The 13,011-nt window shown below is 45.0% G+C and overlaps 1 protein-coding gene across 11 annotated transcripts in view; it reads right to left on the bottom strand.

The window, feature by feature from the left end:
- The window catches only part of dab1a (DAB adaptor protein 1a), a 284,198-nt gene that overhangs the window by 5,744 nt on the left and 265,443 nt on the right, over positions 1 to 13,011 (bottom strand). For 6 of the 11 annotated variants that reach the window (XM_031311617.2, XM_031311619.2, XM_031311620.2 and 3 more), the window contains 10 exons: positions 11,448 to 11,567; positions 10,936 to 10,974; positions 10,396 to 10,458; positions 8,948 to 9,001; positions 4,949 to 5,092; positions 3,192 to 3,254; positions 2,973 to 3,069; positions 1,626 to 2,032; positions 523 to 718; positions 297 to 445 (listed from right to left, as the gene is read on the bottom strand). In XM_031311617.2, the coding sequence (XP_031167477.1) occupies positions 297 to 445; positions 523 to 718; positions 1,626 to 2,032; positions 2,973 to 3,069; positions 3,192 to 3,254; positions 4,949 to 5,092; positions 8,948 to 9,001; positions 10,396 to 10,458; positions 10,936 to 10,974; positions 11,448 to 11,567 (1,332 nt within the window). The remainder of the gene's footprint in view (positions 1 to 296; positions 446 to 522; positions 719 to 1,625; positions 2,033 to 2,972; positions 3,070 to 3,191; positions 3,255 to 4,948; positions 5,093 to 8,947; positions 9,002 to 10,395; positions 10,459 to 10,935; positions 10,975 to 11,447; positions 11,568 to 13,011) is intronic. The other 5 variants (XM_036007190.1, XM_036007188.1, XM_036007189.1 and 2 more) reach the window with 5 other exon arrangements.

A 13,011-nucleotide genomic window follows, 5' to 3' on the forward strand; every position in this document is an offset into this window, starting at 1 on the left:
GGCACAAACACACTTGACTTATTCCACTACCATCCTCTCACACACACACACACACACGTACGTACGCACGCACGCACGTACACACACACACACACACACACTTGACTTATTCCACTACCATCCTCTCTCTCACACACACACACACACACACACACACACACACACACACACACACACACACACACACACACACACACACTTGACTTATTCCACTTCTACCATTCTCTCTCACACACACACACACACACACACACACACAACTATACACACACACACACAACTATACACACACTTACAGCATCTTCCTCTCCACTGCGACTAGGGCTGCCCTCTGCTTCCCCAAACGAGTCGTCTGTGGGGGGGTCTGTGGCATCGGTGGGGGGGTCACTGACATGGGAGACGGAGGACTTGGAGGGAGAGCTCTGCCTGGGAGCTGGGGTGGGTGCTGCAGGGGAGGAAAAGCTGAGTCAGACGCAGCTACAGAAGAAACATGTTACTAAGAGTAACAGATCGAGCTCTTACGTGAGTTGGTGGATGGTGTCGTGGAGGTGACTGGCGTCAGATTCATTTGAGAAATGTCAAAGTCGTCACAGTCGTCCGTGTCCTGGGCAGTGCCCACACGGCTGAAGTAAGTGCTGAATGCCTCTGAGGTTCCTGCTAAGCCGGGCTGTTCACCCTTCTTCAATGGCATTGCCGGAGGCTTCGCCAGCTGAAAATCCTGAAGAAGGAGGCAAACATTGGTCAGGAAAGGCCGACATTACAACTGGGCACTGGGACTTAGACTGGGGCTAACACTTTGACTCAATTGTATAGGCATACAAAATGTAACCCAGACTTTTAATTTATGATGGTTTTTTTAATGTTTTCTCTATCGTCTTGAACTTGTCTTAATCTTATAGCTTTTTGGATTCTGGCAACAGTCTCACCCACTACAGTCTTTGGTCTCAACCATATTGGTACATAGTCTGAGGGCGAAACAAACTCCACAGAGGCTCATACTAAATCCAGTCCAGTTGTACTCAGCCCCCGCTCTTTGAGATAAGGAATCAAAAACAGTAAAAATGCTAAGTTACGGCACCGACCATGTCCACTATGTCCCCAGTTAATGACCGGTCGGTGACCTCTGTATATGGTTCCCCATCTCTCACCCTGTCATCTCTCTACTGTCAGCTGTCTAATAAATAGGGCTGTCCTTGATTCAAGAAAGTCTTCTTTGAATCAACTGATCGATTAGTCATAATGGACAGATCTATAAAACCGAGTTTCTTCACAAAGAATCATGCAAAAGCACCATTTTAAATCTTGTGTTTACCAGAGATGTGCTCATAAGTTTCTTGGAAATAAGTCATTCAGCATGAAAAAAGCCTAAAAAATGACTAATCGACTAAAGAAATCTAAGTCGACTATGAACAAATTGAACGATTAGTCAACTAATCGACTAAGACAGGGCAGTCCTACTAATAATAATATAATAATGCCCCAAAAACAACTGTTCCTGGCTTCTCTGGTTGATTTTTGCAGCCAATTTTCTTTTGTTCTTTTGCATCATGACCACTCTTTCTAAAAAAACACAATATGAAAAAAAGAGTTTCAATTACCATAATTCTGATCTCATCACACCGTACCTTGAACATCTCCTTGCCCATCTTCCTCGCCCTCTCCCCGTGCTGCGGACTCGACGACGCTGAAGGGGAGGGAGCTGCAGCGCTGGCTCCAGCACCTGAATGGCTCTCGCCAGCTGGAGTCACAGTCGTGACGGGGGTGAGAGTCTGGAACATGGCGGCAGGCAGAGTGCCCACAGGTTGGGCAGGGAGGTAGGCTGTGGGGGAGAAGGCTCCGGCTGCCATGGCTGCCCACTGCTGCTGGGTGGCAGGGAAGATGTTGGCCTGGCCCCAGATTAGAGGCTGGCCACCTGGCAGCACCTGGGCTACCGGACCTAGAGGAGACTGGACCCCGAAGGCCAGTGGTGTCTGGGCAGCAAACGCCTGCTGGGACCAGTGGCCGGGGGGTACTGCTCCCATCGTCACATAACCTGAGAGACAATACAGTAAACAGTTTGAGGTTAGGAAAATTATACAGAAATTGTCAGTATTTTGTAAAATCTTAATAAGGGAAAAAAAAGAAGACAGAAAAGGAAGTGATTAAAATACCCACAGTGCATATGCTCACCACTGCATTTCTTCTCCACACAAACACACACACACACACACACACACACACACACACACACACACACACACACACGATAATAACCCATGCATCACCAGAGAATGCTGCCCTACTTCTGCCTGCAGCTATGTGGTGTCTCTCGATGGTCATGGTGAACTACCATAATTACCTCCAGAATGAGGGAGAGTTATAATGAAAAGGAAGAGCCTGACACACACACTCATTAAAATCACTCAAACTCATCAGTGGAAGCTCATTCTATTACACACTTGCTGCTCTTGTGTTTCTGGTCTCCAGTTGTTACCTACAGCAGAGAAAGTTGACATGTCACCTCGGCAGCCCTGCTGCACTGACATGTGCACAGAGAGAGGAGGAGAGGAGACGAACAGAGGGGAGTGTAGAAGGAGAACCAGAAAAACTAAGAAGTATACAGCAATGTCTAATTCACAGAAGGCCTGTGCATATCTAGGAGTCTTCACCACAATCATTTCAGCATGTTTTAATACCTTCCTCCGACCACCACAGTCACCTCAGCCACAGGTAAATCAGCAGCATCTGAGGCAGCCAGGTAATGATGCATTTCATATTCAACACACTACCAACACCACCTTTTCTCCTCTTTCCCCTCAATCTACATTTTAATTTTATTCCATCCCCCCGCTATTTATTTCAACCCCTCTATCTCCTCTGCCTCCGAAGCGTCTGACTCTTCTTCATCGCCTTTTCTCTCTCCCCCGCTGCGTTTGTTTCCTCTTCTGCTTGAAGCAGCGGCGTATTTAAGCAGGAAATGAACAAGGTCCTACCTGAGGGCACAGACGCAGGATTGAAGGGAGCAAACAGTTCCGCAGGAGGCAGCAGGCCCTGCGAGGGGTCGAGGGTGTTGGCTGGAGAGGCGGGGGTCTGCGCAGGGTTGTGATTGGAGGTCGGGGGCGAGGAAAAAACGGAGCATTGGAAATACAGTTTGTATACAGATTTTATAAGATGTAAATCACAAACTGTGTATGTGTAGGACAGCTACTCACCGATGGAGAGGTGATGTCGGGCGGTGTGGACATGTCTCCAAAAATCTCTAATTGGTTGATATTCTGAGAATAAGATAAAGCATACACTACCAGTCAGGTACAATGACAATGCTGCTATACTATATACTATATATATATATATATATTAGAGAGAGAGAGAGAGATTTTCTGGGTCAGTTTGCATTCCACTGCAACATGCATCACACATTGCATGCAACACGACACTAGCCTGGTATGTTTGTGGTACCTACCTCAACACTGTGGCAGCAACACAGAAGAGGTAACAGGTGGATATGGAATAATGAGATGAAATGATTATGATGACATACCTGCCAAGAGTTATCACAATCTTTCAAAGGGGGAAAAAAACTTTGACGATGAAGGTGCATTCCACCAGCTGGTCTAAAAGCAGACTACCACACCCTCTTACTGTACCAGTGTCTTGTTCTTCTGGACATGTCATTACGCTCGCCCTGTTGTGGAGGATGTGTGCTGTGCCTGAGAGGGAATAGCTATCACATACAGCAGCCTTTCTATGTGATCTAAATTAGTTCTGTTACATTCTGTTTCCTTTCATAGCCTTCCAATGATCCTTCTCTTTAGTATCTCCTCTTTTTTTTTGTGCAAGTTAATAATATCTTTAGGCCGGTGGCAAGTGAACTCTTTTTTTAGCCATAAAGGAATTTAAGCCATGAATACATGGTCAGAGATTAGCATAAATCATGGATGCGGATAATTTCTTTTGAGATAATGAATGTTCTTAGAATATCTTCCTTCTTGTAGGTCACAAAGTTCTTTTTACATCTATCAGAAAATGGTATCTGTGAGCATGGTGTTTTACAGTCATGGGTCTGGATTGGTATTTTCATTTATTTTTTTCAAAGGGAGGAGGGGGATAGGAGGCTGCGATATGTACTATCGTCGCTGTAGAGTCTAGTGCAGCAGATAAAGATCCATTCAACAAGACGATAAGATATGCTAAATGGACTGATAACAGGATGTCCATGAGATTAAAAACACATTTTAGAAAACACACTCCATAACATACAATAAATCCCTATAGTTGTTATTGGATGTTGTGGCACTGAGTACTCTGAGTCAATACCACAGAGCTGGAGAGAGTGTTCAAACATTACAGGAAGTTGGACGTCTATAGACTTTCTGTCGACTTTTAGTTAAGTTCCTGGACTCAATATTCTTAACTTGAATATTGAAATATGAAAATGTGTGGCGGTGGGGTCAGGTTGCTGTGATAATGTGTGTTATGAATGCTTTATTAATGTGCTGTGAGCAGCTGGACTCTCTGCTGGTGAGATGACCGCTGCTCCCTGACAGACTCTCTGACCTTTCTGTCCACCGGCCCTGAAAGGACCTCCCTCGGAGCTACTGGAGTGTTTTTCTCTGAACTATACTTCTCAGACCTCACTCTGTCACACATGCAGATGTGAGCGCACGGGTGCACCCACGCCTACGGTACTCCACTCTACCTTCCGCCTCAATCTGGTTACTATGCAACAGCAAGGTTGCATGTTTTATTCATACATGACAGGGGTCATGAGCTGGGGTGACCCAAAGCTAGAGAAGAACACAATTGTGCGGCACAGATGAGGATGGGAGACAGGAAATCATCCGGGGATATGCCTAAAGAAGCCGTTCATTAGGTAACCTTTAGGACAGTATGTTCCCTGCTCACAAATACTGAAAACCCTCTGAGCTTTTGTGAACCACAACAAGAGCACTGTGCTTTTGCGCCTTACCTGAGTCACCATTTCCAGGTCTAAGTCTATCAGATCTGCCACTGCCTGCTGCTGCAGTGCAGTTTGTTCTTGTTGGAGGGGCCAATCATGATTATGATGATGGTGATGGTGGTGATGGAGGGGGGTGTTTTGATGTCCGTTCTTCTGCAATCACAACCCCAGTGTTAGATGGCAGGTGGGATGAAAATGTGCTCACACACAAATTAGTTGTTTGTTCATACACTCAGAGAGAGAGAAAGGGTGAGACAGAGGGGAGCGATGTGAAATGAGGCTTGTTAAAGAGGGGAATATGATGGTCTGCAGGTGTAGTCACAAAACACACCCGTGGACACACATTCAGGCACAGAGCAAGGTTCTTTTTGGCTATTCTTAGAGCCCAAGTGAAGATTTAAAAAGGTTTACAGATCATCCCTACCTTTAGTCTATACTGCAGCACTGAGCTGGGGTTTAAACCCCCTTTGTGTTTCTGTAAAGCCTGCTCCGCTGTGTCAGGAACCACAGTGGGAGACAGACAGACAGGCAGACACAGTAAAAGGAGCTGGATTAACTAACATGCTGTATGTGAGAGCAAAGTGAGGGAGTATGTTACATTGCATTCCTTCCTGCTGGCTTGCTCTGTGTAGAATAGCTGGATCTCCATCAATGTGAATTATAATCTAAATATGATTTTTATTATCAGCAACAAATCCCATTAAAACAAAGCTAAAAATGAATTGATTCTACTGTGTCTATGCAGCCAACAGCTGATATAGCTTGTGTCTTCATGCATCTGAACTATGCTTAAAACATACTGGTGTATTTGCATGTATTTTGCACCCTGACTGTACAAACAACCTCCAATATTGTTCAGCTAGAGCAGAATGATGATGGTCCTGCCAGACCTTTCGCCAGCGCTGGAGCTGACACATAATGTTCAGATCGGTCTGGCTAAGGAAGAGTAGTTGGTGCACTACAATATTGCTGAGTGTATTTTTTTCTAATCTCTTTGGAATATTTAAATTGACCTGGCAGTTTGTTTAAAACACACATTATCTACTGTTATCCTTGCTAAAAGCTACAGTCTGCTGCCCATTGCTCTGCCTTTCTTTCTCCACTCTCTCTACGTCCATCCCTCTCTCTCATGCCCTGCCAATTATCCTTCTGTGCCCGTTGTCTCTCGCCCATCTCTTTGCCCAGCCCTTTATCTTTATCAGTACAGCCGCCACCTATCAATTAGCCATCTCCAGGGAAACTGTAATTACCTGTGCACATGTGTTCTGCATACAATTATCGCAGCCCCTTTAATTAACGCCACCTTGCTGATCCCCTACTGTCTGACTGATCACCCTGGCACACGGTTGAAAAAATTACTGTCAAGTGCAAACACAAACACTCCTTCCTCAGTCACTCTATCTTTCAAACACACACACACACACACACACACACACACACACACACACACACACACACACACACGCAGGTTTAACCCCACTTATATGGGTCATATATATACATATATATATATATATATATGATACTTAGCTCATATCATACTAATCCAGTGTGTGAGCAGAGTTGATGTGTTTGGCCAGTTGGTGGTAATATGCTGACCTCTACATGTAGACTCTGGGATAGCGAGAGCTTCTGTTGATTCAACACACACTCTCAGTTTTACGGGGTCAAAGCCTTAGTAGATTGAAATGGCTTTGTGTGTGTGTTTTATTGATTTGTCATCGTTTAAGAAGGTGACAGAGTAAACAACTGAAGAGATAGCTTTGGACAGGAGGTCGCATTTCTGCCGCTGCTATCATCTCATCCCAGGTGTAATATGTACACACACACAATGATGTGTGATGACACAGCAATCATCTAACAATACTGTCCACTGTCACATCCTTCTGCTAAGAAGACAATGAACCTCTCCTGCCAATGAGAAAAGCAGTAAATCTACCCTAAATAACAATGGTCAGATAAACACTGCTGCCTCTGGTCACTCCCCACTCAGTAATGTCACAGGTACTACTGCTGCGTTCACGCCACGTTGGCTGAATAGGAAGAATGAGAAAACATCCAATTGCTTACTGTTCACGTTTTAATTTAAGATAGTTACCCCCAATGCAAACCCTGTGTAGAAGATTGTTAATATGTTAAGATATAAGTTAAACTAACTCATTGTGTCTATATAGCTCATTTGTAATTAGCTGAACTCTGTTGGTGCTAACGACGGATTCCATCTACATTATACTGCCAGCACCAGGAGCTTGTCAGCCATTTCAACATCAGTTTGTTTGACACTTCTGCAGTTCTTTCCACTAAATGTAAGATATTGTAGCTACCAGACATTCCCCCCATTTCTGCTTGAGGCTGCTCACGCTATGATGTGATTGCAACATTTTGATGGAAAAGACCTGCTGCGACATCACTGACTGTGGTGCAACATGCTTGAAAGATTCAACCCATAGAAAGAGAGGAGCACAGCAGCAGTTTCCTGCCCTCTGCGAGTCTGGATTTATCTTAAACCCAAATTAAATTATCTTCAAATTACAAGACAAGCTGTCAGCCTACAAAACTACATTCTTCATTTTCTAGGATCCATTTATATTTCTATGATCCTGGGTTGTATTTACTCCCTCTGACTGACTGGGAAGCAGGGAAGACTTGGATTCGCTTCTTTTATTCAGAATGGACGACTAGTCCAATGGGTTGCACAACAAGAGAGAAATATTGGATTTGTTCATGTTCAGACACCTGCCAACACAAAGGCAATCCAAATAGCAGCATGTGTTGTGGGCTGGGTAAGGAGAAAACAGAAATACTGTGGTGACTGTAAGCTTCTTACCAGTGCTGGGGATAATATGCAGCCAGAAAACTGCGCGACTGATTCCAAGTCTACCAAAAATTCATAGAGAGGGATTGTGAATGCCAGTAGTGACGTGGAGGAGTCCAGTTTTAGTGATTTAAGGATTAAAATAATAGAAAATAAAACACTGCAGGGGAGTACACACGGAGCTGGTGGGCTCGGGATGGATTGAGGGAATACCGATGTACAGACCAGCCACATGGGATGAAGTGCTCACATATACAACCTCACATCCACACGTGCAGACACACACAGGACAGCAGCCTAGTTATTGGGAGTGGGAAGATTTTAGCAGATTAAATCAGGCAACTATATAAGTAGCATCTTTATAGGCTGGTAAAAGAGCAGCTGAGTTATAGTGCAGCCTGACAGTGGCCAAGGTTATCTTTCATTATAACCACCGGCAGTGTGAGGCAATAACGGGAGCTTAAAGAAATACACACACACACACACACACACACACACACACACACACACACACACACACACACACACACACACAGATATAGATTTACACTGCACAAACACTCTTACTTATATGCATGAATATCCTGATATATAGATTCAAAAATATGAGGCCATGCACATTTAAAGTCAGACACATAATTTGTATCCATTAAAGGAAAGTTGACAGTGACAAAACATTCGCAATTCAATTCAGCGCAATCTGGGATAAGGTCATGCAGGTTTGCACTGGATTCACCACTGGCAAACCATAGCCGGGCATGCTTCATTGAGCAAACTGACACCACACACCCACACACACCCACACCCACACACACACACACACACACACACACACACACACACACACACACAGTATCCCAGTTAACCATATGGAGCAGGCACTACGGAGCACAAGGAGAAGAGCACCAGCCACCACAGGTACAGCACAAGCACAACAAGTAGCACAGCACACTGCACAAGAGCACTGGGTCCCAGCAAACCTCTCAGGGAAACATTTAAGAGGATCACTGTGTGGGAGAGATGTTAACAGGGAGTAGAATCACTGCAAAATTAGAGCGTCACAAGGCTCTAAAAAAAGGACGGGGGCACCAAAGGGAAAGGCTTTACACCCGGGACAGCTGAGAGGTTTGTCTGAGAGGGGGAGGCAGGCTGCGGCGGGTGGTGGGGCATGGTTCAAACACACGGTCACTCACTGGGTGTCGCTTTGGGACATCATAGACCCCTTCCTTCTGCTGACTGGTGGGAACCTACACAATCAGCCAATAGAGTCAGAGAACAGCCAAGAGAGCCTGTTACCTCTGGTTTAATCAAACCATGAAACATCACTGTTACAGCACTGCGACACACTGTATGCCAAGACTAAACCCTGAAACCTGGCTACTCGGGAATCAAATCAATCACTAGCAGAGTGAGTGAGTGAGTGTGTGTGTGTGTGTGTGTGTGTGTGTGTGTGTGTGTGTGTGTGTATGTGCACACGCAGAGATAATCAGAATTAAAATCTGCGAAGTGAGAACTCATCTACTAGGCTAATCAGTAGATCGGCCTGCGGTGATGGTCTCTTTCTGTTGAGCTTTCTCCCTAATAAAGAATGGATAAGGCTGCTTATCACACCCACAGACATGTAATAACTCAGATTGTCACACACATAGAGACATGTAATATCTCTATGTCACACTGGCAGATAGATTTGACAGTGTGTGTAATGAGAAGACACAATGAGCACTGATAGCTGATATTTAAGAATCCTGGGATTCCTGTGGTTTGTTTCTCTGAAAGTGACATCATGTTTAAAATAAAAGTTTTATTCCCCCCTAGTTGGACGTGCCCTAATCAGACTGTGCGGTAAATGAAAAATAGCACTGATGAAGAATGTGGATATCTATCTAGCACAGCCTGTCATATTCTTTCTCCTCCTCTCAATGCCTTGTTACTTCTTTCACATGTTTATTTCCAGAAGCTGCCATCTTTATTCATACATTAGTTCCTCTGTGGCTGGAGGCTGGCTGAGGCTCACGTTTCTTACGCCTGATGTGTGTGTGGGGGGTTTGTTTGTGTAGGTCTGTGCACGCGCCAGCACTCCGTCTATTTTCAATCCATTTTATTTAAAGATCAAACGAGAGGCTGGTGATTAATCTTTCTTTCCCCCGCTTTCTTTCATCTCCTCGGGAAAAAGAGGGAGGGGAGGAGAGAAAAAGAGGAGGGGTCCGCCTTCCACACAGGCCAGGAATAACCTCCACATCACCGTGCCCTCCCCCTCTTCATCCCTCGGAGGTCTGCCCACGCCTCTGAGGAGTGCACCCAAAGAAAGGCTTGTCTCCCTGGGGTAGCTAGCTATAGCTGTCGGGGCCCTCTCGAGAGTGTTGGCTGGTTGTTCGTCTTTGATTCTTTCTGTCTTTTATTTCCTGTATCTACTTTTTTAAGTGAGTGAAAAGAAGCCGCTATTAATTTTATGAGCAGGCTACAATATAGCCATTAAAGAGTAATGTAGCTGGTACTTATTGGCAAGCAAATGACAGATTAAATCTATTTAGTTTGAACACTTTAAAAGAGCTTCCTGATGTTGGTAGCTTAACCACAGCTGACTACAAGATGACTGGGAATATAACTGAGACACAAGCAGGCAAGACAAGCTTGTGAGTACCTGATAAATGCCCTCTTCTGATTGGTCACGGATGGGCTCGTGTCCCGCCTCAAACACAATGTACTACAACGTCAGCAGCAGAGGGAGGGGAGGAAAACAAGAAGCAGGAAGAGAAATTGGAAGATAAATAAATTGAGAGAAAAGTGGTGAAATTGCAGAGGTGATTAGTCAAACAGCACTGTCAACAGGCTCTCATAAAAAAAAAAAGCAATAGATCCTGGTGACAAGTGGAGGAGAATATACGCAGCAGAGATTCCCAAAGCAGCTGAGGAAAGTTATACATCTTTCAGCTAATCATGCACCCTGACTGGCAGACATGCGCACAGACACACAGGACCGGTGATCGCCCATTTTTGAGCGTCTCCGACGGTTGTTGACTGCACATACACATCTGCGGACATCCTAACCCTCCAAACTGTACCACACTGCCACATTGTAACCAAACAGGGGCCGTCTCCCCCACAGTGCACACAGAGAGGAGCAAGCCGACTGGAATGCAGCATAGGTGACAAGCAGCAATGTGATTGGTCAGGAAGTTACCTGGTAGACCGGGTCCTCCAGATCCTCCTCCAGTATTGTCTGCAGATGAGCGGCAGCAGGAAATAGAGGGAGAGATCACACGCGGAGGAGAGAGGAGCAGAGGGGAGAAGACAGAAGAGGCGGAGAGTTAAGCCGGTGGAGTTGAAAGAGTGGGCGGAAAGCACAGCAAGACATAGCAGCTTCCCAGCATTCAGATAATCATTTGGCAATCATCAGAGAGAGAGAGACAGACAGACAGAGAGATAAAGAGAAATTAAACAGGAGATGCAGAGAAGCGAGAACAGAGGAAGGTGAAATAACCACAATGGACAGATGGTGCTTCTGATGAAACCTTAAAAAAAGTGGGTGCTCCGTATGTCATTCGCTTGCTTTGAAGTTTTTTTTTAAAGTTTTACTTGGCTTGTCAGTCAAGAGTCCCTCAGATGAAGCTCATCATACTTACAGTATGGCAGATGATTGAGGTAAGGTTAAAACAGTAGAAAACAGAGGGAACAGAGAGTTGGGAAGTGTACCTGGTAGACCGCCTGCTCACACTGCTTGTCTTTTTGGGCCTTCTTCTCCATCTCCTCTCGCTGCTTTATCTCATAGATGAGCTGGAACAAGTCCCGCAGGTCCAGGATCACAGGCTCAGCCTAGGGAGACACATTATACAGCAGGGCCATTACCACACACACCAACAGGCACACACTACTGTATACACACTCATACCACTGATCAGAACTCATAAATTGCAACTATGCCTGCTAATTCTAGTTACGTGGGGAATAATGTTGACTGAACCTGCACTTCCTCATGATGACAGGAAGATTAAGGCTATGGTCAGACCAACATTAGCATTGTAACAAAAAAATACCCCATTCATTCTCATTTCAGTGAAGTACATTATAGCAGTATTCCCGATGCAGAGGGCTGGGGCAAAAAAGGTTTAGCCTGGCTCGATGTTTGCGGTAGCCTTATCCCGCACCCTGCTGCGTTGGTACATCAAACGCCAAGTGCACATTTCTGGTCAATAACTTTGTAATGTGAATGTCCTATATGTATGGTTTGCCTTGCAATTGTCAAAACCAGGGACAGAACTGTTGTTGCCATGATAATGTTTTTAGAATTGTAAAAGCTAGCTATTACTCAAAGTGGAGTTCCTGGATCACATTTAATCTTCCCACCTCTGCTGTGGCAACATGCCCCAACAGAAAAGACCCTTACGGTTTTCTAATTCAGTGTTTCTTTGAGTCAGAGCGTCCGCTTAGGCAGGATGAGTCAGAGATACCTGATTGGGCTGCTGACAGCTGATTATGGATGATTCCATTAGGCCACAAGGCGAAAACAAAACGGCAGCAAACTGAATTTGACAATTTTGCCAGTTCTGCAATTAGTTTGTCTAAAATCTTTCATTAAAGGTAACATGTCTTTGTGATTGATTGTTTTCTGTGCCCCTGTGATTTAGCCTGGGAGCCAGACGAATCTGCGAGCTCGTGTTTCATTCGCTCTGGCAGATACGTCTGGTGCCCCTCCAGTTCAGACACATTTCCAGCCGAGGAGAAACTGGACGGGCAAATCACAACCGGTTAGCTCATGTTTGATAGGTTTAAGACAATAACTGACAGAGTCATGAGTCATGCTTGAATGTAGTTACCGAACATAGTTACTGGACGTAACTGGCATTCTCCGTCCAGTGCAACGCACCGAGCTCACGACACCTTAACTCTCAAACTAGGCGGTGCCGATCAAATATGAATCAAGATTCTGTTACTGTATTGCCTATTTCTTGCCTAAAATGTTGTCAAAAACATAATTCAGTGTACTGTTTAGCTTTAATTTGAGTAAGTTTGTGACCCGGGCGGCATTACTTCCTGCTTCAAAATGGACCAAGCACCGCCCCAACTTGCATGTGTCGCTCAGAGCTACATGTGCGTTGTTACGTTGCTCTGATTGGTTTTAGGTCACGTTTCATTGCCCTGATTAGTGGTAGATTTATCGTATTGCGTCCAGAGGCATTTTGGCCTGTGCACCGTTGATAACGCCCCCTTTGGAAATCGAAAATGAACTGAGAGGTTCGAGACTCAGGTGCCTGTGATT

Source organism: Sander lucioperca, chromosome 11, assembly GCF_008315115.2.
Source record: "Sander lucioperca isolate FBNREF2018 chromosome 11, SLUC_FBN_1.2, whole genome shotgun sequence".
Taxonomy (NCBI): Eukaryota; Metazoa; Chordata; class Actinopteri; order Perciformes; family Percidae; genus Sander; species Sander lucioperca.